The sequence below is a fragment of the Carcharhinus amblyrhynchos genome, chromosome 5 (assembly GCF_965287045.1).
Source record: "Carcharhinus amblyrhynchos chromosome 5, sCarAmb.v2.hapA, whole genome shotgun sequence".
Classification (NCBI taxonomy): Eukaryota; Metazoa; Chordata; class Chondrichthyes; order Carcharhiniformes; family Carcharhinidae; genus Carcharhinus; species Carcharhinus amblyrhynchos.
In genome coordinates, this window is record NC_137328.1 from 125225412 (window position 1) to 125250554 (window position 25143).

The window sequence follows — 25143 nt, forward strand, 5'->3', positions numbered from 1 at the left end:
TTCCACTTCAGAAACAGCACTGGGTGTGTGCCACACCGTCAGAGGCATAATCTGTCAGGTGACATGCTGAACCGAGGTCCCAACTGCCCCCTCAGGACGTAAAGGTCCCATAGCATTACTCTGAACAGCAGAAGAAATCTCCCCACCATCTTGGCCAATATTAATCATTTTATCAATATCACTAAAGGATTGTCTAGTCATTAGAGCTTTGGTGTCTGAGAGAGCTTCCTGCGTACAAAACGTATGTCAAATTTCCTAAATTACAACAGTGACTAAATTTCAAAAGTACTTTATTGGCTGCAGAGCACTTTGAGATGACCTCAGGTTATGAAACTGATCTGGAAATTGATTTGTGCTGCATGGATCAATGCGAGTGTGCACACACGTGTTTAATAAATACAATCTTACCATATAATAGTTGGGATCATTTTCAGGTGTAGCTTCATTATACGTTGCTGCTGTGTGAACACGACCCCAGTTACTTGACTGTAGCTGGACCAATTTCAGCAACATCTGCTTTACATCCCTGAGAATAATTAAGATAAAAAAGCAATGAGTGGCCAAAGTTCATATAACGACTTCACCGGTTTCTAGAGACAGACGTCCTCTTAGATATCCTAGGCATCTGCATTTGATTCAATTGAAATATAAAATATTACACAAGTGCGGACACAGATTTGTAAAACTGGAGATGAATCACAGAGACACTGTGAAATTAGTGAGTGGGTAGCACAGTGGTTAGCACTGCTGCCTCCCAGCACCAGGGACACGGGTTCAATTTTGGCATCGAATCACTGCGTGGAGTTTGCATGTTCTCCCCATGTCTGCATGGGTTTCCTTCAGGTGCTGCAGTTTCCTCCCACAGTTCAAAGATGTGTGGGTTAGGTTGATTGGCCATGCTAAATCAATCCTAGTGTCAGGGGATTAGCAGGGTAAATGTGAGGTTATGAGAATAGGGCCTGAATGTAATTGTGATTGTGGTCAGTGCAGATTCAATGGGCCAAATGGCCTTTTTGCACTGTAGGGATTCTATGATTTACTCTGGATATTTCAAATGAAGTTGTTCCCGCTCTGTGGTGGTAGAATCTTCCGCTGAGTGTGGGCCAGTCCCCATTGCTATCCCAGTTCTCTGTTCTTATGAGTATGTTCTTTCCCTTGTCCTATTGGGAAGAAAATGTAGACCAAAGGAGGAAACCTGCCATGGAGCATTCACCAAGCTAATTCAACCATGTAGCTTTTCAGGCAGAAAACTTCAGAACAATCTCAAGTACAGTATCCTGTTAATTTATTGACACACAAGGTCACCTTCAACACTCTGTTAAAGCAATGCTTTAGATTACAGGCATGCTTCACCATCACACAAATACTCACCTGCTACAGTTAGAATCTAGAAGAACATTTTCAATTCGCTGAATTATTTCAGCCATATCTGACTTCCCTTGCCCCTTCCAGGCATCTTCTAACACTGATCCCGTCAGCTACAAAGGAAGAAGAAAGATTAGAGAGACAGTATGCATGTTCGACAGAGAGCAAGCCTGATAGCTAAAGGCATAAAGTTTTGGGTGCATCGATCATACTGCCCATTCATACGTCATTTCCACACAATACTGAACGCAGTTAGGGCATCCTTCATTCTCCATACAGAACACACAGGAGAATGGTGTAAACGAGGCAGGAAGGAAAACAGGAAACGCACAAGGCAAAATAGGAAAATTAAAAGCATGGCTCAGTCCGTACCTTCAGTAATTTGACAGCACAGATGAGGTTATCATCCACGGGTTGAGAGAACAGTGAATTCAGTAATTCACGAAGTCCTGTCTGCAAAATCTCAGCTCGTGTCGGTGCTCCATTTGGACCCTTAACCTGCCAACCCACAGCAGAAATAAAATTATACCTTCAAAAATCCCTTTAAGTAATAAATTAATTGGTTCTGCCACAATCAAATTTGCTTCTAATACCAAAGAAAAATATTGCGAATGTTTGAAATCTTAAATAAAAACCAAAAATGCTGGGAAAATACTCTGAAACTGACAGTATCCATGGAGACAGAAAGAAAGTGAATGTTTCAATTGCAAATTGATATGGCCACATTGGAATATTGTGTGCAGTTCCGGTCACCCTATTATACAAAGGGTATTATTAAACTAGAAAAAGCACAGAAAAGATATTAGGATATTACTGGGACTTGATGGCTTGAGTTATAAAGGGAGGTTGGATAGACTGGGACCTTTTTCCACAGCAGCGTAGAAGACCGAGGAGCAATCTTAGAGGTCTATAAAATAATGAGGGACATAGATCAGCTAGATAGCCAATACCTTTTCTCAAAGGTAGGGGAGTCTAAAACTGGAGGGCATAGGTTTAAGGTGAGAGGGGAGAGATACAAAAGGGTCCAGAGGAACAATTTTTTCACACACAGGGTGGTGTCTGGAACAAGCTGCCAGAGATAGTAGTAAAGGCTGGTACAATTTTGTCTTTTAAAAAGCATTTAGACAGTTACAAGGGTAAGCTGGGTACAGAGGGATACAGGCCAAAGCGGGCAATTAGAACTAGCTTAAGCGTTTAAAAAAAGGGCAGCAAGGACAAGTTGAGCTGAAGGGCCTGTTTCCATGCTGTAAACTTCTATGACTAAGCCATATGATTCCAAAGGAGGGTTATATTGGATTTGAAAGGTAAACAGTCTTCTCTCTCCACAGATGCTGCCAGGCCTGCTGAGTTTTCCCAACACTTTGTTTTATTCCATGCTCCTTATATAGTTTGTGTTATGCAACCAAAATTAATGTACAGTCTCACATCTCCAGATAGCTAAAAAAAAACTAACAGCTGGATCTCAGCACTTGTCGGTTTAGTTCCAAATAGCACTTGTGTCACAGAGCCACAAGTGTGGGTTCAAGGCCCACATGAGAGACTTGTGCACTGAATTGTTGTAAGTACCAAAGGTGTGCAGTTTATGTCGATTGGCCATGCTGCCTCACAGCACCAGGAACCTGGGTTCAATTCTGATCTTGGGTGACTGTGTGTGGATTTTGCATGTTCTACTCAAAGGGTTCAATGGTTTTACAGTTCAGACGACAAATCTGAAGAATCGTAGAGCATGGGGGAGGCCATTTGGCCATGCCTGTACTAGCTTTCTGAAGGAGCTACCCAATTGGTCGCATTCACCCTTGGTCTTTCTCCACAGTCCTACAAGCCTTGTCCTTCAAGAATATATCCAATTCCCTTTTGAAAGTCAAGACTAAATCACTGACATGAAACTGAAAGCTTGTTGACCTTGTCACCATATGAAGTGAATTCCTCCAGCCAACATTCATCTCTCAGCCAACACCACCATGAAAATAGGCTACCTAACCATTCATAGTATTGAGATCTCTTGCTATAAAAATTGGCTGCCAGTTTCCTACAAAGCATCACTGTCTACTCTTCAAAAATAATCCACTGGCTGGCAGAAGTTTTGAAACACCTAAGAGAAAGGGTCTTTCTTAACGACTCCAGTGACCATGGGCTAGTGGTCTTGCACTTCTCATGCACTTGGAGTAGGTCTGGCACCTTCTTAGGTCATGCTGAGGAAAATATCTAAATGCCAGACTGACTTTTCTAGGGCCAGAAAAAAATCAATGGTTCACTGGACCTCAAAAGAAAAAAATTCAAACAAATTTCCCAATTCCACCAAAAAGAAAATTGGTGCGGCTGAATTTGTTGACACAAGTGGCTTGTGATTTCTGCTACAAGTTAGACTAGAAGTGAGCGGGAGCGATGATCTTTTTTCCTCTGAATTACTTCCCAGTCAGTTTTACACAAGAATTGAACAAATGACAAATGAGAGTGGGGAAAAGGCCCATTTAAAACAATTAAGCACACTGGTCCTGACCCCTCACCTCCAGGTTGAGGTATAGCTCGCCCAGGAACAGCACAAATGAGTGGAACTTCTTCCTGGTTTTCTCATCTCCTTTCACCGCCTCGTCTCTCTTCACATATTCCGTCTGACACCTAGGGGAAAAGGACAGAGCAGTAGCATTCGTAGATGCAAGTGTAGCTGCCTGCATTTTGAAGCCAGAGCGTCAAACCCACAATGGCAGCTGCAGCTCAGTGGGCAGCACATTCACCTCGGGATCAGAAGGTTGTGGGTTCAAGCCCCACTCCGAAGACTTGAGCACATAACGTATCCTGACACTTCAGTGCAGGACTGAGGGAGTGCTGCACTGCTGGAGATCCAGCTTTCAGATTAGTCATTAAACGGAGGCCTTGTTGGCTCCTGTAAGTGGACACAAAATATCTCAAAACATTTCAAAAAGGGACAGTTCTCCTCAGTATCCTTAGCTATATTTACTCCATAAGTAGTCTCACAACAGGGGCAGTGCTCCAAAAGCTCGTGCTTCCAAATAAACAAATTTAATCTGGTGCTGAGACTATTTACTGTGCTCACCAGTCCAACACCAGCAGCTATACCTCATATTTACCCCAGCTTCAACATATTTTTAAAAAGCTAGTTATCACATTGCCGTTTATGGGAGCTTGTTGTGTCCAAATTGAGATGTTCTGAAAGGCGTTGTGTAAACACAGATCTTTTTTCCAGCTGCACACTAACTCACTGTCTTGTACAACTTTCTTCAAAGTTCCCTGCTCTGTTGAATGAGAAATGTAATAGACTCTGAAGGCAAAAGAGAACAGAATATAGGGCGCAACACAGATGACAAATTAACTTCAAGGCAAATGCATAACGCAGCACCTACCTTTGTAGCAACAGCTGCCGGAAGTTGCTGCTTTTGGGGTTGATAGTTAGGTTCTGGGACAGGTAATTACACAGTCGAGCACCCGTATATGTGAAGTTGGCCACTGTGGTCGCCTAGAGGATGAAAAACAAGATGGACTGAACGAGGTTCCTTACAGAAGAGGCATCCTTAGGAAACATGGGGACTGTGATTGATGTAGATACATTCAATATAAAACCAGAAAATTCAGGAAATAGCTGGTCAGTCAGCACGTGAAGGGAGAAACAGCTAATGTTTAAAGTTTATTTATTAGTATCACAAAGTAGGCTTACATTAGCACTACAGTGAAGTTACTGTGAAAATCCCCTAGGAGAATTTAGCATAGCCAATGCGCTCAATCTGCACATCTTACGGACCTGGGTTCCTAGAGTTGTGAGGTGCTAACCATTATGCCACTGTTTCAAGTCTGTGACTTGTCATCTGGATGGCACAGTTTATAGTACTGCTGCCTCACAGGATCCCAGGTTCAATTCTGGCCTCAGGTGACTGTGTGAAGTATGCAAGTTCTCCCCATGTCTGCAGGGGTGTCGTCCAGGTGCGCCGGTTTCCTCCCACAGTTCATAAAGATGTGCAGGTTAGGTGGACTGACCATGATAAATGCGTGGGATTATGGGGATAGTGCAGAAGAATGGATATGGGTGGGATGTTGTATGAGAGTCGGTGCAGACCTGATGGACCAAATGGCCTCCTACTTGTATACAACTGGGAAAAGGGAAGAGATGCAAGGATTTAAACAAGCATAGAGGCCAGGAAAGATAGGGAGGTAAAAGGGAATGTCTATGAAAAGGGTGGAAGACAGGAAATATTCTGTGGCGAGTAATTCACCTCTTGACTTGTTGAATTCTGCCCACCATCTGCAAGGCTCAAGTTAGGAACGTGATGGAATATGTCACCATGACTTGCAACTACATTGCGTTCCTTCACTGTTGCTGGTTTAAAATCCTTGCAGTCCCTCTGTAAAAAAAGTGTTCTCTGCACCAGACAAACTTGGTTCAAGAAGGCAGCCTACCATTAACTTCTCAAGGTCAATTAGTGGTGGATAGCAAAGGTTAGCCTAGCCAGCAACGACCATATCCTGTGAAAGGAGGTTAGCCTAGCCGGCAACATCCATATCCCATGAAAAGGAGAAAGGCATGTCTTTACCCCGAGTGTGGTCAGAAAAGGGAGCAGTTGAAGCGAATAACATAGGTTAATTTAAGGGGAAGCTAGATTAATGCAAGAGGCAGAAGAATTCAGCAATGCTGATAGGGTTACATTAAAGGTAGTTAAGAGGAAAGCAAAGTGATGGGTTGAATGACCTGCTTTTGTGCAATGAATTAGACAGAAAGTGGGATTCACAGGACAAAAGCAGCTGGAGTGAAGGTAATTTAATCTCAGAAGGAGCTGATGGGTAGGACTGGTTACACCATCTGCACCACCTCCTCCTGTCTTGTGATACTTTGTTTTAATCACTCTTTCAAACAGCATGATCTGAATGGGCCTTTTCAATGCAATGCATTCAATGACTCTATGATTACAATTATAATGCCAAACAGTTAGAGTTATTCACTCAATGTAAATGGTTGCATGGATGGCGTAAGTGATGGGAACTGTATCTGGACCAATAGTAGTTTGTTATTTATCTCGGGGTATCGACAAGGGAAAGTTGTAAATGGAGCTGGACACTGGAAGTATCACTGCTGACCTTACAGGATATTCAGTAAGTCACTGATGATAGCTAGGGTGAACATGCTGCCCTAACGAATCCCTGCAGTTATACCCTGAGACTGTGATGATTGGGCTCCAATACAACAGTCTTCCTACAGGCCAGTGAAAAACCCTAGAAACTTCACAAATATAGCCTTGTAATGCCACTTATGCAGAGAGAATTGACATATGTACTCACTGTAACATTCACAATAGTTCATACATGTATCTTCTTCCCCTATCCTCCAATTACCCCCCTCCAAATATCTCACCTGCTGATAGATTATTTCCACCACTTCCTGCAGTGCTTCATCAGTGTTGACCCAACCGTTCATCATCTCCGTAAACTGCACAATCTCCAGCTCGAAGCTACCAGGGTGAGAAGTCAGGAGACTCAGAAAATCGTGGAGATAATCAGCAAGTGTGAGGTCAGAGGGTATATCAAATTCCGCAAGTCCCTCATCTGGTGCTTTCTGTTGAGAGATCCAGGGCAGAGAGCACATATCAGACAAGGCAGACTGAGAGGAAGGTTAGAAGGCAATAGGCTGAGTCATATGGGACCCTGCTTTCTGGGGAAGTCAGAAGCATAAGACTATAGAGATTCCTTCTGTTTAGATTTCCTTTAGTCAGTGAAAGCAATTGGCTGTGAAGGTTCTCCTAAGTGTAAACACAGTAAGTAGTTTCACAACACCAGGTTAAAATCCAATGGGTTTAATCTGGTAGCACGCGCATTTGGAGCATTGCCCCTTCATCACTTGAGAGCAGATTCAGGTGTACCTTGTCTGCAACAAACACTCCCAGGACTGGTCCAGCACGGGGTTAGATAGAATAAAGTTCCCTCTACACTGTCCCCATCAAACACTCCCAGGACAGGTACAGCATGGGGTTAGATACAGAATAAAACTCCCTCTACACTGTCCTCCATCAAACACTCCCAGGACAGGTACAGACAGGGTTAGATACAGAGTAAAGCTCCCTCTACACTGTCCCCTATCACACACTATCAGGACAGGTACAGCACAAAGGTAGATGCTGTATAAATTTCAGAACTTATTTCACAACGGACAGTTGGACTGGACATAATTCAACATAGATGACAGATGAATCACAATTGATTTGTGCCATGACCAGCCTTTCGAAGCATTTCCTAATGATGGATGTCAGAGCCACAAGCTGATAGTCATTAAGGCACGTTGCTTGGTTTTTCTTAAGTACTAGGATGATGGTTGTCTTCTTGAAGCAGACAGGGACCTCAGATTGTTGCGAAGAGAGGTTGAAGATGTCTGCGAATACTCCTGCTAGCTGATCCACACAGGATCCGAGTACTCATCTGGATACCCCATCCAGGCCAGTCGCTTTCTGTGGGGTGACCCTTGAGAAATCTGCTCTGATATCTGCAACAGTGACCCCAGATATAGGTTCATCCAGGGCTTCCAGGGTGGAGAGCATGAATGTATCAAAGTTTGGTATGGCTCCCACTCTGCCCAAGACCACAAGGAACTACAAAAGGTCATGAATGTAGCCCAATCCATCATGCAAACCAGCCTCCTATCCGTTGACTATCTACACTTCCCGCTGCCTCAGCAAAGCGGCCAGCATAATTAAGGACCCCACGCATACCAGACATTCTCTCTTCTACCTTCTTCCGTTGGGGAAAGATACAAAAGTCTGAGATTATGCTTCTATCTTGCTGCTGTCAGACTTTTGAATGGACCTACCTTGCATTAAGTTGATCTTTCTCTACGCCCTAGCTATAACTGACACTACATTCTGCATTCTCTCGTTTCCTTCTTTATGGACAGTATGCTTTGTCTGTATACCGCAAGAAACAATACTTTTCACTGCCTGTTAATACATGACAATAACAAATCAAATCAAGCTGACAGGAGAACCAAGGCCTGGGCAAGTCCTTCACTTCTGATGTATCAGTAAAACAAACCTGATGAATAAGAAAGGTGAGCAAGAACAGGACAATGAGCCAAATTAGCCTCCAGCTGTGCTACATGATCCTATGACCCTGTTGGCTGAATCGAGGAGGACACATTGGCTGGCCACAATATGTGAATTTAATCTTCACACCAGCCAAAGAGCAACCAGGAATGATTAGAAACATTAGAACAATATTTAATTCTTGCTGTGCTTTTACCAGAAGAACACACTACTAAACTATATCCTATCTGCATACTCACCGATGATGTTGCCATAAAGCCTGGTGGGTAGAACTCTGGTGCACTGGCTGACAGTTTTGATTGGATGGTGAATACTTCAAACCTCTGTGGTTTAACCATGGCAGTGTTTGTGCTGTGTGACAGATACTGGTCATGAGGTCCCAATGCCGTTTGCCCTCGGCTGCTGCTATCTGGAAAATTACAAAAGGAAAAAATAGCCTTGAATATTTTTCTACTCCTCCTGCCAGCTCCAGCACCCCTAATAAACATACACCAAATTTCCCAGTTCCACACAAAGAACACAGGTATAGATACAGAGTAAAGCTCCCTCTACACTGTCCCCATCAGACACTCCCAGGACAGGTACAGTGTGGGGTTAGATACAGAGTAAAGCTCTCTCTACTCAAGGAAGGAAATTGCTGGAGCCGTGAGAGAAATCTATGTATCCTCACAGCTATAGAGGAGGTCCCAGAGGATTGGAGAATAGCCATGTTGTTCCTTTGTTTAAGAAGGGTAGCAAGAATAATGCAGGTAATTAAGGTCGGTGAGCCCTACATCAGTGGTAGGTAAATTATTAGAGAGGATTATTCGAGACAGGATTTAAGGTGCAAGGTTTAAAAGAGATGTACAAGCTAGTTTTTTTTTACACAGAGTGTAACTCGTTGCCGGGGGAGGTAGTGGAAGTGGATACGGTAGTGACTTCTAAGGGGGGTCTTGACAAGTGCATGGATAGGATGTGAATAGAGGGATATGGTCCCCAGTAGGGTAGGTGGTTTTACTTCAGTCGGGCAGCATGGTCGCTGCAGGCTTGGAGGGCCGGAGGGCCAGTTCCTGTGTCGTATTTTCCTTTGTTCTTTGTACACTGTTCCCTGTCAAACACTCAGGGCAGGTACAGCATGGGGTTAGATACAGCGTAAAGCTCCCTCTACACTGTCCCCCCCATCAAACACTCCCAAGACAGTTACAGCACAGAGGTAGATGCAGTACAACTTTCAGAACTTATTTCACAATGGACCATCAGACTGAACATAATTCAACACAGATTCATACACTGTCCAAATCAAACACTCCCAGGACAGATGCAGCATGGACCTAGATACAGAGTAAACCTTCCTCCACACTGATCCCATCAAGCATTCCCAGGACACTATAGCATGGGTTAGGTGCTTTTCTGGTTGGCAGTTGGTGACTAGTGGCGTGCCATAGGGATCAGTGCTGGGGCCTCAACTGTTTACCATATACAGACAATCTGGAGGAGGGGGCTGAGTGTAGGGTAACAAAATTTGCTGATGACATGAAGATAAGTGGAAAAGCGAATTACGTGAGGATGCGGAAAGTCTGCAGAGAGGTCTGGATAGGCTGAGTGAGTGGGCGAGGACCTGGCAGATGAAGCATAACATTAGCAAATGTGAGGTTATCCACTTAGTAGGAGGGATATTATTTAAAGGGTGAAAAGTTGTAGCATGCGACTGTGCAGAGGGATCTGGGGGTCCTTGTGCACGAATCGCAAAAACTCAGTCTGCAGGTGCAGCAGGTGATCAAGGAGGCAAATGGGATGTTGGTCTTTATTGCGAGGGGGATAGAATATAAAAACAGAGAGGTCTTGCTGCAACTGTACAAGGCACTGACGAGGCCACAACTGGAGTACTGTGTGCAGTTTTGGTCTTCTTATTTGCAAAATATATTGGCCTTGGAGGGAATACAGAGAAGGTTCACCAGGCTGATACCGGAGATGAGGGGGTTAGCTTATGAGGAGAGATTAAATAGACTGGGCCTGTACTCAGAGTTTAGAAGGCTGAGGAGGGATCTTATAGAGACTTACAAGATAACGAAGGGGCTAGATAGGGTAGAGTGAGAGCGATTCTTTCCACTTAGAAAGGAAACCAGAACTAGAGGGCACAGCCTCAAAATAAGTAGGGGGGCGGGGGTTGGGTGCAGTTTAGAACAGAGTTGAGGAGGAACTTCTTATCTCAGAGGGTGGTGAATCTCTGGAATTCTCTGCCCATTGAAGTGGTGGAGGCTACCTTGTTGAACATGTTTATGTCATGGGTAGATAGATTTCTGATAGACAAGGGAATTAAGGGTTATGGGGAGCAAGCGGATAAAGTGGAACTGATCCACTTCAGATCAGCCATAATCTTATTGAATGGCAGGGCAGGCTCGAAGGGCAAGATGGCCTACTCCTGCTCCTATTTCTTATGTTATTCTCTTATTAGATACAGATTAAGCTCCCTCTGCACAGTCTTCGTCAAACTCCTGCAAGACAGGTACTGCACCGGGTTAGATTTAAAGTAAAGCTCCCTCTATACCATCTCCCACCAAACACTCCCAGGACAGGTACAGCATGGGACTAGATACAGAGTAAACCTCCCTCCACACTGTTCCCATCAAGCACTCCCAGCACAGGTTAGACATCGAGTAACCTGTCCTGGTCCCCCCATGCCAACTTTTACAGATGCCATAGAAAGCACTCCTTCTCATTGTGTCACAGCTTGGTATCTTGCTCTGCCCAAGACCGCAAGAAACTACAAAAGGTCGTGAATGTAGCCCAATCTATCACGCAAACCAGCCTCCCATCCACTGACTCTGTCAACACTTTCCACTGCCTTGGCAAAGCAGGCAGCATAATTAAGAGTGACACACATCCTGGACATTCTCTCTTCTACCTTCTTCCTTCAGGAAAAAGATACAAGTCTGAGAAGATGTACCAACTGACTCAAGGACAGCTTCTTTCCTGCTGCTGTCGGACTTTTGAATGGAATTACCTTGCATTAAGTTGATCCTTCTCTACACCCTAGCTATGACTGTAATACTACATTCTGCACTCTCTCATTTCCTTCTATGAATGGTATGCTTTGTCTGTATAGCGTGCAAGAAAAATACTTTCACTGTATGATAATACATGTAACAATAATAAATCAAATCAAAACCAACACCGTACACAATTGCAGCAAAACATCCCTATACTCAAATGCTCTCGCTATGAAGGCCAATTTGCAGGTATAGCCTGCTGTACCTGCGCGCTTACTTTCACCAAGTGATTAATGAGGACTCCAAGTTCTGAGCATCCACCTCTCCATTTATACCCAAGTAATAATCTGTCTTCCTCTTACTGCTACCAAAGTGGGCAACCTCACATTTATCCATGTTATATTGCATTTACCATGCAGATGCCCAGACAGCCTGTCCAAATCATGCTGAAGCATCTCTGCATCCTCCTCACAGCTCATTCTCCTACCAACTTTGAATCATCTGCAAATTTGGAAATAATACACTCAGTTCCCTCTTACAAATCATTAATATATAATGTCAACAGTTGGGATCCTAGCGCAGATCCCTGCGGAACCCCACTAGTCATTGCCTGCCAATCAGAAAAAGACCCGTTTATTGCCAACTCTTTGCTAATCAGCTTTCTATCCATCTCAAGACATTACCATGTACTTTTAACTTTACATGGTAATCTCTTATGTGAGGCCCTGTCAAAAGCCTTCTGAAAATCTAAATAAATCACATTCACTGGTTTACCTCGGACAACTCTACTAGTTACATCCTTAAAAAATTCCAATAGATTTCAATTCCAATAGAAAGCACAAATTCCCTTTTGTAAATCTGTGCTGACTGTCTGATTATATCACTGCCTTCTAAATGCTGAGTGATGAAATCTTTGATAATAGACTCCAGCAACTTCCCCAATACCGACGTTAGACTCAGTGGTTTATAGTTCCGTTTTCTCTCTACCTCTATTTTTGAATAGTGGGCTTTATTTGCTACCCTTCTATCTGTAGGAACTATTCCAGAGTCCAAACAATTTTGGAAAATAATCACCAATGGATTTACTATTTTCGGGGCCACTTCCTTAAGCACCCTGAGATCATCATCAGGACCTGGAGATTTATCCACCTTCAATCCCCCCAAAACCATTTCTCTACTGATGCTGATTTCCTTCAGGTCCTCATTTAAGTTTGTTTTGCTCAGAACTTCTTTGCTTCTTTTATGTTCCTTTCAAAGACCCTGAACCATATACTTCTGATGTTGAATTGGGCTGTCATCATCTCTGTGAACGTAGCCCAATGTGTTACTTTAGTGGTTGAGGTGGGATGAAGGGAACTGCATTTAACATTTAGTGGCAATCCTCCTTCATCTATTGGGAAAGTGCCTGGTTTCCAACTCGGGAGCTCCTTAAACTCAGAACTCAGTCATCGTACAAAGCATCTGATATCCCGATGGAGCTTTGCAGAGATTCGCCAAAGGAAGAAGCAATAACATTGTAATAATAAATAAAAGGTGCAAATACTCAGCAAGTCAAGTGGAGGAGAAACAGAACAAACTTTCCAGGTCAATGACCTTTCTTCAGAACATCCCAAAGATTTTTTTTTAGTTTATTTGTTCATGGTTGTGGGCAATGCTGCTTGGATCAGCATTTATTGCTCATTCCTGAGATGAATTAAAATTTAAACACATTGTTCAGGAATCACATGTCAGCCAGACCAGATAAGGACAACAGATTTCCTTCCCTAAAGGACAGAAGTGAATCGTATAGATTTTTATGACAACCACTTCATGATTATCATTAGACTTTTAATTCCAGATTTTTAAAATGTGTCTTCCACCATCTGCCTTGATGGGATTCGAACCCAAGTCCCCATGACATTAGCCAGCATCTCTGGATTACTAGCCTAGTGAAGATACCACTATGCCACTGCCTCCCCTTGATTAATCAATCAATAGCCAAACACAATCATACTCTCAGAATCAGACCTTATAACCAATGTGCCAGACATCAATACCAGCATTCCTGGGTACTCCTTTCCTGTCAGTGGGAAAGGGCCAGATGAGTTGGCAGCAAAGTGGTATACAGTTGGAAGGGAGATGCCCCAAGAATGCTCAACATGGCATCTTATGGCAACAGGTCAAAACAAGCAAGGACATCTGCTGATTACCACCTCCCTCCACTGATGAAGCAGCACTCCTCCATGTTCAGCATCACCTAGAGGAAGCAGTGAGGGTGGCAAGAGGACAGAAGGTACGCTGCACTGGGGATTTCAACGTCCACCACCAAAGAGTGGCTCAGTATCACGACTGGCCAAGACGGTAGAGCCATGAAGGGCATAGCTGTTAGACTGGGCTCAGATCTAAGCCCTGCAATCCTGCCATAACCAGTCGTGAATGGTTGTGGACAAACAACACGAGGTTGTGGTTCCACAATTATCCCATCCTCAAAGATGGGAGAGGCCAGCATATCAGTGCAAAAGACAAGGCTGAAGCATTTGTACAATTTTTAGCCAGAAGTGCTAAGTGGTTGATCCATCTTGGCCTCCTCCAAAGGTTCTAAGTATTCAGGGTGCTAATCTTGAGCCAATTTGATTCACTCCACGTGATATGAACAAGTGATTGAAAAGAATGGGTACTATAAAGGCTACGGACAACATTCTGGCATTAGTGCCGACTACCTGTGCTCCGCAAGCCAAGCTGTTCCAGTATAGCTGCAACACTGGCATCCACCAGATAATTAGAAAATTGCCCAGCAATGCTCTAAAAAAAGGACAAATCCCATCCAATCACCACCCCATCAGCTTTCTCTTGATCAAAGTGATGAAAGGTGTCATTGCTGTGCTGTCAGCCAACACTCACCACCTTCACTCTATAGAGAAGGCAGTCTTTTTCAGTACATTCTGCCTCAACTATCACCCCATTCATTATCTCACCCATCTTCTCCATCTCGATCAATAGTTTGTCAGGATCTCTTCCTCAGTAAACATCTGATAAACAAAGTGCTCATTAAGCATTCCAGCCTTGCCCTGTGCCTTTGTCCCGAATGAACCCCACCCACCTATTTACACGCCTGTGGAAGAATTTCAAATTTCTTTTTATGTCATCATTCCATTCTCAAATTCTCTTTTTGCCAATTTTACTTTCGTCTTCAGCTCCCCCTGCCCCCAACTTACTGCATTTTACCAAGTTTTCACTTCACTATTTCACCTAACACTCTGTTTCATTATGTTCTTTATCCCCCTTGTTACCTAAGGAACCCTGGCTTTGATTTTCTTACCTTTTCCCCTTGTGGGAATGTACTGAGCCTTACCTGACACACTCACACTCCTTAAGGATCACCCATTTTTCATCAGTTTTTGCTGTGACTCAATTTTACCTTGCTCTCTCTCGTCCCATTGAACTTGGCCCTTTTCCCATTTAGAAGTTCTGCTTTAGATTGCCCCTTACTCAACATTATCTGCTTCTGGGGCATACAGTTTGCAAATTTACTCTTTCAGTCCACCATGAGTCAGTTTGCCAGCTCACCAGTGAGAAAGCTGTCGTGAACAAAAAAAACTTCAAAATAATCTAACCATCATTAGCTCCCAAGGTTGCACCTCGATGATCCTCCCATCTCTCCCCCAACATCCTTGAGCAATATCTCTCCTACTCCTTCTCTTGATCTACATTCCACTGTTACCTGTCATTACCGACAGGTATCCGTACACTACCCAGCTCCACCTTGTAATCTCTCTGCGCTCCTCTATTCAATGCAGTCAGATTGCTTGTCTGACATTCCACTCTTCTGCTAAATAGTGGGAAGAATGAAGAAATCGCACCACCGTTCCACACCATGACACAAACTGTTCTCACAGCAACTGCTTCAGGTTTAAGTAGATTTTGTGTAACTGTGGTATGCTAATTGACTCAGTTGTGATTATGTCCCGAGCAGAAACAGCACAAGTGTAATATCACGGACTTCTGCTTTAGTGTGGAATCATAGAACCCTTACAGATCAGAAAAGACTATTCGGGCCATGGTGTTAATTCTGACTCTCTGCAAGGGTAACTCAGCTAGTCTCACTCTTCTCTCTACAGCCCTGCAAAATCCTTTTCCTAATTGAATCTACCTCTCCCGAAGATGCATAAGCAGTCCATTCCCAATCCTAACCACTAGCTGCATTTAAAAAAAATTCTGTCTCTCTCATTCTTGGATCAATTTTAAAATTGATACTAATTATTCACCCTTCCACTAACAGGAGCAATTTATCTCTATTTTCTCTGTCCAAGCCCCAAGCGATCTTGAACATCTCTATGAAGCCTCTCAAAATGCCTTTGAAGATACCTGCCCGAATTTCACAAATCTCCCCTGCTTTCAGAAGTTTCTCATCCCTGGAATCATTCTGGTAAATCTTTGCTGCAATCCTTCTAAGGTTTAGTGCTCAGAATTAGATCCAATATGCTAGTTGATTCCAAACTAGTTTTGTAAAGTCTCACTGTAACTTTCTGGCTTTTGTAATCTGTGACTCTACTTAGAAAGATGGAAGAGTCACTTTCTCAAGCAGCCTTGTCACCTTCAATGAATTGTGCACAGTCCCTCTGTTCCTGCATTCGCTTTAGAAATGTGTCTTTTGTTTCCTCATTCTTCCTACCAAAATGTTTCACTTCACATTTCTCTGCATCGAATTACATTTGCCGAGTGCCCATCCATTCCGCCATTCTGCATTCTTTAAATTGATCAGTATTCCACAAGACTTCCAAATTTTGAGCTATCTTCAAGTTTTGAAATTGTGCCCTGCACACTTAAATCTAGGTCATTGATATACATCAAGAAAAGCAACGCTCCTCATACAGATCCCTTCTTCCAATCTGAAAAACAGCCATTCACCACAACTCAGTTTCCTGTCACTCAGCCAACACTGTAACCCTGCTGCCACTGTCCCTTTTATTCCATGGGTTTTAACTTGCTGACAAGCCTGTTGTGTGGTACTTTATCAAACAATGTATTTTCCATGGAAACTTTCTAGATTCAGTTGCTCTAAAGTTCTTGGGACCTTCCACCACTCTGTAAACCTCTTCTGTCTGCATTCTAACCCACACTATATACCATCCATTACCCTCATCCTCACTGACACAAGACTTCCAATTTAAATGTCACATTTTTATAACCTGCACTAAATCTCCCAAACACTCCATATTGCCCAGCTATGGACTCTTGCGCATTTTTTCCACCATGTCCCATTATCATTTGAGCCTTCAGCTGTCTAGATCAAGCTCTGGAATTCTCTCTCTCAACCATTATGCCTCTCCATTCAACTCTTTTTTAGACCTTCCTTAAAACCCAACTCTTTGACCAAGCCTTCATTCAGCTCTCCTAAAATCTAAAGAGGTTCCATAATTCAAGAAAGCATTGAGAAATCAACCACCCAATTCTTTTTCACAGCCACTATTAAAGTCCAGTGAGTGCATTGACTACAGGCTGGGATCTCATGCAAATTCTCCGATAAATTTAAAAAGTTCTACCCAACAGGGGACGAAACAAGCAACAGCTAAATCAAAGCTTCTGAGACCTCGAAATAAACAATTCAATTAAAGCATTAAAAGACACAAGAGAATGCGTAAATTTATTCACTTTGTGAAATATATTTTATTTTGGACATTAGAAATTTCAAAAATGAGCAACAACGACAAGGCAAATATTTTAGCCAAAAGGTTTTCGGAGAAACTTGTTTACTTCAAACTATTAGCACATGTCCACGTCACATTAATACTAACAAACTTTTACATAGGAGATCTTATTTCAAACATTGACACTGATGTTAGATATGACAAAGTGAAGTGCAATTGAGTGCTGTACAACAGGTAAAGAGCTTTGGGTCCAAGTAATTCCTGTCACTTTGTTCCATCCTGAGTTTGTTTTCACATTTATAATGAAAACTGCAAATGACGACTGTTCCCACGCAACTGCACCCAGAAGATGCAGAGTTCCCAGCGGCAGGATTGTGCAGTTAACATTGTACGACAAGTTTACATATAGACTGTAAATGTCGTCACAGCAGTTAATGTAATGCAAACATCAGACTGAATGGACATATTCCCCAGTCCAAATGTCTCCCAGTCTGCAATTGCTCTTCTATAACCACAGCTAATGGTGCCAACCATGGTTCAATGAGTGCCATCATTCCTTCTAATTCAGAAGACCATGGGTTCCTAATCTAAAGCACAAAATCTAGGCTGACATTCTCACATATTTCAGGAGTCATTAAGCCAAAGCCCACACTGCCCTCTTAGGTGGATGAAAAAGTTCCCATGGCCCGATGTGAGAAGGGTTCTTCCCCAAGCGCTGCTGTTTGTGAGGCTCACTGTGAACAAATTCAAATGATGCTTCACCAGATGCAAAGCACTTGGGATGTTCTTTATTAAGGTCAAGTTTAATAAGTGTTTTAAGCAAAATTATTTGAGCAACAAACTTATGTTTTTATAAACTGCAGAGTGCATTTGAGATTCATTCATGAAATATTATTTCAGTGACAGTTGACGAGATGTTTGAGCTATATAACACTATTGTATATACTGGTGTACATTCATGTTAATTTACCCAAATACTCAACAATGAGTAGCTTATTGGAATTAATTACCTGCGGATATTTAATCATGCAGCTGAATATCTAACGATAAACCCAGGATAATATAGTCATCTTAATGTCAGTAGTGGGAGAACTTTTGAGACACAAAGATGCAGGAAAACACTGGTCAATATATGACAACAAACATGCATTTATTAAAGGTAAACTGTCTGGCTAACTTGATTGAGTTATTCAATGAAGCAATAGAAGAGTGGATGGGGAGTATATTGACGTGTGTAGATTTGGAAAGCCTTTGATAAAGTACGATATCACAGTTGTCAGAAAAATTAGAGTGCACTGAATTAGCTAAGAGGAGAGATTGAGTAAACTGGGGCTGTTTTCCCTAGAAAGACAGAATGATGGGCAACCTAATAGAGATGTATAAAATTATGAAGGGTATAGATAGGGTGAACAGTGGGAAGCTTTTTCTCAAATCGGAGGTGACGATCACGAGGGGTCACAGGCTCAAGGTGAGAGGGGCAAGGTTTAACTCATATCAGAGGGACTTTTTTTTTTAAGAGGGTGGTGGAGGCGGATACGCTGGGATCGTTTAAGATACCTGGATAGTCACATGAGCAGACTGGGAACGGAGGGATACAAACAAATGGTCTAGTTGGACCAATGAGTGGCACAGGCTTGGAGGGCCGAAGAGCCTGTTTCCTGTGCTGTGCTGTACTGTTCTTTGTTCAGTGTGGATTTAAATTAGCCAAGAAACAGAGAGGAACGCGCATTGGTGAAGGATTGTTCTTCAGACTGGATGGAAGTATGCAATGGTGTGCCCCCACAATTGGATTAGGACTAATCTTTTTAATATAAATTAACAGCCTAGCAAGCCAGCAAGTAAACAGAGAGGCTAGTAACATACTCGATGACATGGACAAGTTGGAATTTTTAAAAATACTTTATGGGACATGGGTGTCATTTGGTGGCCAGCATTTATTGCCCAATCCCTAATTGCCCAAGGGCAGTCAAGGGTTAACCACATTGCTGTGGCTCTGGAGGCACATGTAGACCAGACCAGGCAAGGACAACAAATTTCCTTCCTTTAGTGAACCAGATGGGATTTTCTGACAACTGACCAGGGTTTCATTATCATGAGTAGATTCATAATTCCAGATTTTAAAAAAAATCACAATTCCACCATCTGCTGTGGCAGGATTTCAACTGGGGTCCCCAGAACATTAGCTGAGTTTCTGGATTAATAGTCCAGCAATATCCATGGGCGGAACAGTAGATAGCACTGCTGCCTTACAGTGACAGAACTGGGTTCAATTCCAACACCGGGTCACTGTGTGGAATTTGCACGTTGTCCCCGTCTCTGCACGAGTTTCCTCCGGGTGCTTCGGTTTCCTCCCGCAGTCCAAAAATATGCAGGTTAGGTGGATTGACCATGGGAAGTTGCCCCTTACTGTCAGGGAGATTGGCATGGTAAATACATGGGACTATGGGGATAGTGCCTGGGTAGGATTGTTGCCAGTGCAGGCTCGATGGGCCGAATGGCCTCCTTCAGCATTGTAAGGATTCTATGATTCTAATAATCACTAGGTTATCGCCTCCCCATAAAATTCAAGGCACTTGAGCCCTCAAAACATCCCCCAAATATGAATGTACCTGATTAGATTCTCCAGATATAAACGTTCTTGATTCTAACCGTCACCTGGATATTATTACAACTAAAACTCTTACAGCATATATTTTATATATACACACATGTACATCTGCTGTAAGAGTTTTAGTTGTAATTTTTATATATACACACATTAACATACCTAAATCCCTTACAGTCTCTCAAGATTCTAATTTCCATGGATATAAATGCACCTGAACAACATGGAATCTCTGCAGATTCTGTACATTAACCAGAGATCAATGCAACTTATAATCAGTTCTGATGGAGGGTCACCCTGACTCAAAGCATTGCTTCTAATCTCTCTCCACGGATGCTGCCTGCCCTGAGGTTTTACAGCATTTTTTGTTGTTGTTCAAGATTCCAGCACCCGCGGTCATTTGTTTTACAGCCTCTGGAGATGCTGTACATTTCCTGGATTTGAAGAACTCCCTATAGACTCTGTAGAGATGTACCTGCCTCCTCCCATAGACTCTGTAGAGATGTACCTGCCTCCTCCCACAGACTCTGTAGAGATGTACTTGCCTCCTCCCACAGACTCTGTAGAGATGTACCTGCCTCCTCCCACAGACTCTGTAGAGATGTACCTGCCTCCTCCCACAGACTCTGTAGAGATGTACCTGCCTCCTCCCACAGACTCTGTAGAGATGTACCTGCCTCCTCCCACAGACTCTGTAGAGATGTACCTGCCTCCTCCCACAGACTCTGTAGAGATGTACCTGCCTCCTCCCACAGACTCTGTAGAGATGTACCTGCCTCCTCCCACAGACTCTGTAGAGATGTACCTGCCTCCTCCCACAGACTCTGTAGAGATGTACCTGCCTCCTCCCACAGACTCTGTAGAGATGTACCTGCCTCCTCCCACAGACTCTGTAGAGATGTACCTGCCTCCTCCCACAGACTCTGTAGAGATGTACCTGCCTCCTCCCACAGACTCTGTAGAGATGTACCTGCCTCCTCCCACAGACTCTGTAGAGATGTACCTGCCTCCTCCCACAGACTCTGTAGAGATGTACCTGCCTCCTCCCACAGACTCTGTAGAGATGTACCTGCCTCCTCCCACAGACTCTGTAGAGATGTACCTGCCTCCTCCCACAGACTCTGTAGAGATGTACCTGCCTCCTCCCACAGACTCTGTAGAGATGTACCTGCCTCCTCCCACAGACTCTGTAGAGATGTACCTGCCTCCTCCCACAGACTCTGTAGAGATGTACCTGCCTCCTCCCACAGACTCTGTAGAGATGTACCTGCCTCCTCCCACAGACTCTGTAGAGATGTACCTGCCTCCTCCCACAGACTCTGTAGAGATGTACCTGCCTCCTCCCACAGACTCTGTAGAGATGTACCTGCCTCCTCCCACAGACTCTGTAGAGATGTACCTGCCTCCTCCCACAGACTCTGTAGAGATGTACCTGCCTCCTCCCACAGACTCTGTAGAGATGTACCTGCCTCCTCCCACAGACTCTGTAGAGATGTACCTGCCTCCTCCCACAGACTCTGTAGAGATGTACCTGCCTCCTCCCACAGACTCTGTAGAGATGTACCTGCCTCCTCCCACAGACTCTGTAGAGATGTACCTGCCTCCTCCCACAGACTCTGTAGAGATGTACCTGCCTCCTCCCACAGACTCTGTAGAGATGTACCTGCCTCCTCCCACAGACTCTGTAGAGATGTACCTGCCTCCTCCCACAGACTCTGTAGAGATGTACCTGCCTCCTCCCACAGACTCTGTAGAGATGTACCTGCCTCCTCCCACAGACTCTGTAGAGATGTACCTGCCTCCTCCCACAGACTCTGTAGAGATGTACCTGCCTCCTCCCACAGACTCTGTAGAGATGTACCTGCCTCCTCCCACAGACTCTGTAGAGATGTACCTGCCTCCTCCCACAGACTCTGTAGAGATGTACCTGCCTCCTCCCACAGACTCTGTAGAGATGTACCTGCCTCCTCCCACAGACTCTGTAGAGATGTACCTGCCTCCTCCTATAGACACTGTAGAGATGTACCCGCCTCCTCCTATAGACACTGTAGAGATGTACCCGCCTCCTCCTATAGATTCTATACGTTACCTGGCTGTACATACATCTATAGGCCTTTACCTGAGTACTCGGCAGCGGGCGGGCTGCTCCGAGGCTGCCTCAGCGGTTCCTGCTGCTGGATGCCGCTCTTCACGTGGACCCCGTTGCCCTGCACGATGGCCGCCCCGTTGGCGGTGCTGGCGGCTCCAGCCGCCAGCCCCAGCCCAGGCCCAGGCCCTGGGCCGGCGCACAACCCGTTCTCCTGCGCTCCGTCCCCGTGTCCCTGGGCGCGGCCGCCGGGGCCCGGAGCCTGCGGGGTGGGGGCAACGCCGAATCCCCGGCCTCGGCCGCGACCCGCTCCCGGCGCCCGGTCGAAAGCGGCGGGTTTGCCGCCCTCCATCGTCCGTTACCGTTCAGCGCCTCCACTTCCGGCGGAAGTGGCTCGCGCCCCGAGACCCCCCTGGCTGCATCCGGATCAAAACAAAACAACCGGAAGTGCGCCACAATCCCGGCGGCCGGCGCCAAGGAGCGAACACCTCAGGTCCTCCCAGACTTCCGAAACCTCCCCGAGCGCCGGGTCCTCCCAGAGCGCCTCGGTCCTCCCAGTCTTCCCAAACCTCACTGCAGCAACTTGTTCATTCCCCCCAAATATATGAAAAAATCCTACCTCCACTATCACAGCAGGCAGTACATGCCACACCCCAGCCACTCTCTGAATCTACCTCGGACATCCCGCCTATATCTCCCACCATGAACCTTATAGTTATGCCCCCTAGTAACAGCTACATCCACCTGAGGAAGTAGTCTCTGCACGTCCACTCTATCAATCCCCCTCATCATCTTATAAACTCTATTAAGTCGCCTCTCATCCTCTTCCACTCTAAAGAGAAAAGCCCCAGCTCTCTCAACCTTTCCTCATAAGACCTACCCTCCAAACCAGGTAGCATCCTGGTTGTTGGTTCAGTGATAAATAACCAGCCAAGATGGTATGGAGAGCTCTTTGTGCCCCTCTGCAATAAAGGTGAATACCTCATTTGGAAAGCCGCACCTCTGACAGAGTGTGGCACTCCCTCAGTAGTGACCCTCTGACAGTGCGGCACTCCCTCAGCACTGACCCTCTGACGGTGCGGCACTCCCTCGGTACTGACCCTCTGATGGTGCGGCACTCCCTCGGTACTGACCCTCTGACGGTGCGGCACTCCCTCGGTACTGACCCTCTGACGGTGCGGCACTCCCTCGGTACTGACCCTCTGACGGTGCGGCACTCCTTCAGAACTGACCCTCTGGTGGTGCGGCACTCCCTCAGTACTGATCCTCTGACAGTGCAGCACTCCCTCAGCACTGACCCTCTGACAGTGCGGCACTCCCTCAGCACTGACCCTCTGACAGTGCGGCACTCCCTCAGTACTGACCCTCTGACAGTGCGGTACTCCCTCAGTACCGACCCTCTGACAGTGCGGCACTCCCTCAGCACTGACCCTCTGACAGTGCGGCACTCCCTCAGTACTGACCCTCTGACGGAGCAGCACTCCCTCAGTACTGACCCTCTGACAGTGCGGTACTCAGCACTGACCCTCTGACAGTGCGGTACTCCCTCAGCACTGACCCTCTGACAGTGCGGCACTCGCTCAGTACTGATCCACTGACAATGCAGCACTCCCTCAGTACTCAGGTTGAGGAGAGCACAGAAGTTAAAGAGAGCACATTAAATAGTAAAAGCAGTGTCAGTAATTTGGAACCAGACAAATCAGGCAAAAGCAATACAGAGAGCAAGGAAAGTCCAGATTAGACTGCATCTGTTTCATTGCAAGAGGCCTGACGGGCAAGGCAGATGAACTCAGGGCATGGATGGGTACATGGAACTGGGATAGAACATTGAACAGTATAGGCCCTTTGGCCCTTGATGTTGCGCCGAGCTATGTCCAAACCCAAGATCAAGCTATCCCACTCCCTATCATTCTGGTGTGCTCCATCTGCTTATCCAGTAATCACTTGAAAGTTCCTAAAGTTTCCGACTCCGCAATCACAGCAGGCAGTTTATTCCACACCCCAACCACTCTCTGATTAAAGAACCTATGTCAGACATACTTCTTACATCTCCCACCACGAGCCTTATAGTTATGCCCCTTAGTAACAGCTACATCCACCCAGGGAAACAGACTCTGAACGTCCACTCTACCTATTCCTCTCATCATCTTACAAACTTCTATTAAGTCACCTCTCATCCTCCTCTGCTCCAAAGAGAAAAGCCCCAGTTCCCTCAACCTTTCCTCATAAGACCTACCCTCCAAACCGGGCAGCATCCTGGTGAATCTCGTCTGCACTCTCTCTAATGCTTCCACATCCTTCTTTTAGTGAGGTAACCAGAACTACACACAATATTCCAAATGTGGTCTCACCAAGGTCCTTAGTTGCAGCTTAACCCCACGGCTCTTAAACTCAAACCCCCGTTTTTAAATGCGAACACACTATACGCTTTCTTCATGGCTCTATCCACTTGAGTGGCAACTTTCAGAGATCTGTGGATATGAACCCCAAGATCTCTCTGTCCCTCCATGTTCCTCAGAATCCTGGTGTTGACCCTGTAATCCACATTCAAATTCGTCCTACCAAAATGAATCACCTTGCACTTATCAGGGTTAAACTCCATTTGCCACTTTTTGGCCCAGCTCTGCATCCAATCAATGTCTCTTTGCAGCCTACAACAGTCCTCCGTCTCATCCACTATTCTACCAATCTTGGTGTCATCAGCAAATTTACTAACCCACCCTTTAGCCCCCTCTTCCAAGTCATTGAGAAAAATCACAAATAGCAGAGGACCCAGCACTGATCCCTGTGATACACTGCTGGCAACCGGCCTCCAGTCTGAAAATTTTCCCTCCACCACCACCCTCTGTCTTCTGAGACAGCCAGTTACTTATCCAATCGGTCAAATTTCCCTCTACCCCACACTTCCTTCCTTTTTTCATGAGCCTACCGTGGGGAACCTTATCAAACGCCATATTAAAATCCATGTATATGACATCAACTGCTCTACCTTCATCTACACACTTAGTTACCTCCTCAAAGAATTCAATCAAATTTGTGAGGCAGGACTTACCCCTCACAAAACTGTGCTGACTCTTCCAGATTAAGCTGCATCTTTCCAAATGGTGATAAATCCTGTCCCTCAGGACCTTTTCCATTAACTTACTGGCCACCAAAGTAAGACTAACTGGCCTATAATTACCAGGGTCATTCCTATTTCCTTTCTTGAAGAGGGGTGGCACGGTAGCACAGTGGTTAGCACTGCTGCTTCACAGCTCCAGAATCCTGGGTTCAATTACCAGCTCGGGTCACTGTCCGTGTGGAGTTTGCACATTCTCCTCGTGTCTGTGTGGGTTTCCTCTGGGTACTCTGGTTTCCTCCCACAGTCCAAAGATGTGCAGGTTAGGTTGATTGGCCGTGCTAAGAAATTGCCCCTTAGTGTCCAGGGATGTGTAGGTTAGAGGGATTAGTGGGT

At 45.0% G+C, this 25143-nt stretch overlaps 1 protein-coding gene across 1 annotated transcript in view; it reads right to left on the minus strand.

Moving 5' to 3' along the window:
- paip1 (poly(A) binding protein interacting protein 1) overlaps positions 1–22095 on the minus strand; it is a 40008-nt gene extending 17913 nt beyond the window's left edge. Inside the window, exons 1-8 of the mRNA XM_080189536.1 lie at positions 21723–22095; positions 8642–8811; positions 6725–6925; positions 4728–4840; positions 3873–3984; positions 1738–1863; positions 1372–1478; positions 409–526 (exon numbers count right to left, since the gene is read on the minus strand). Coding sequence (XP_080045662.1) covers positions 409–526; positions 1372–1478; positions 1738–1863; positions 3873–3984; positions 4728–4840; positions 6725–6925; positions 8642–8811; positions 21723–22041 — 1266 coding nt within the window. The 5' untranslated portion in view covers positions 22042–22095. The remainder of the gene's footprint in view (positions 1–408; positions 527–1371; positions 1479–1737; positions 1864–3872; positions 3985–4727; positions 4841–6724; positions 6926–8641; positions 8812–21722) is intronic.
- Between the last annotated feature and the right edge of the window lie 3048 nt (positions 22096–25143).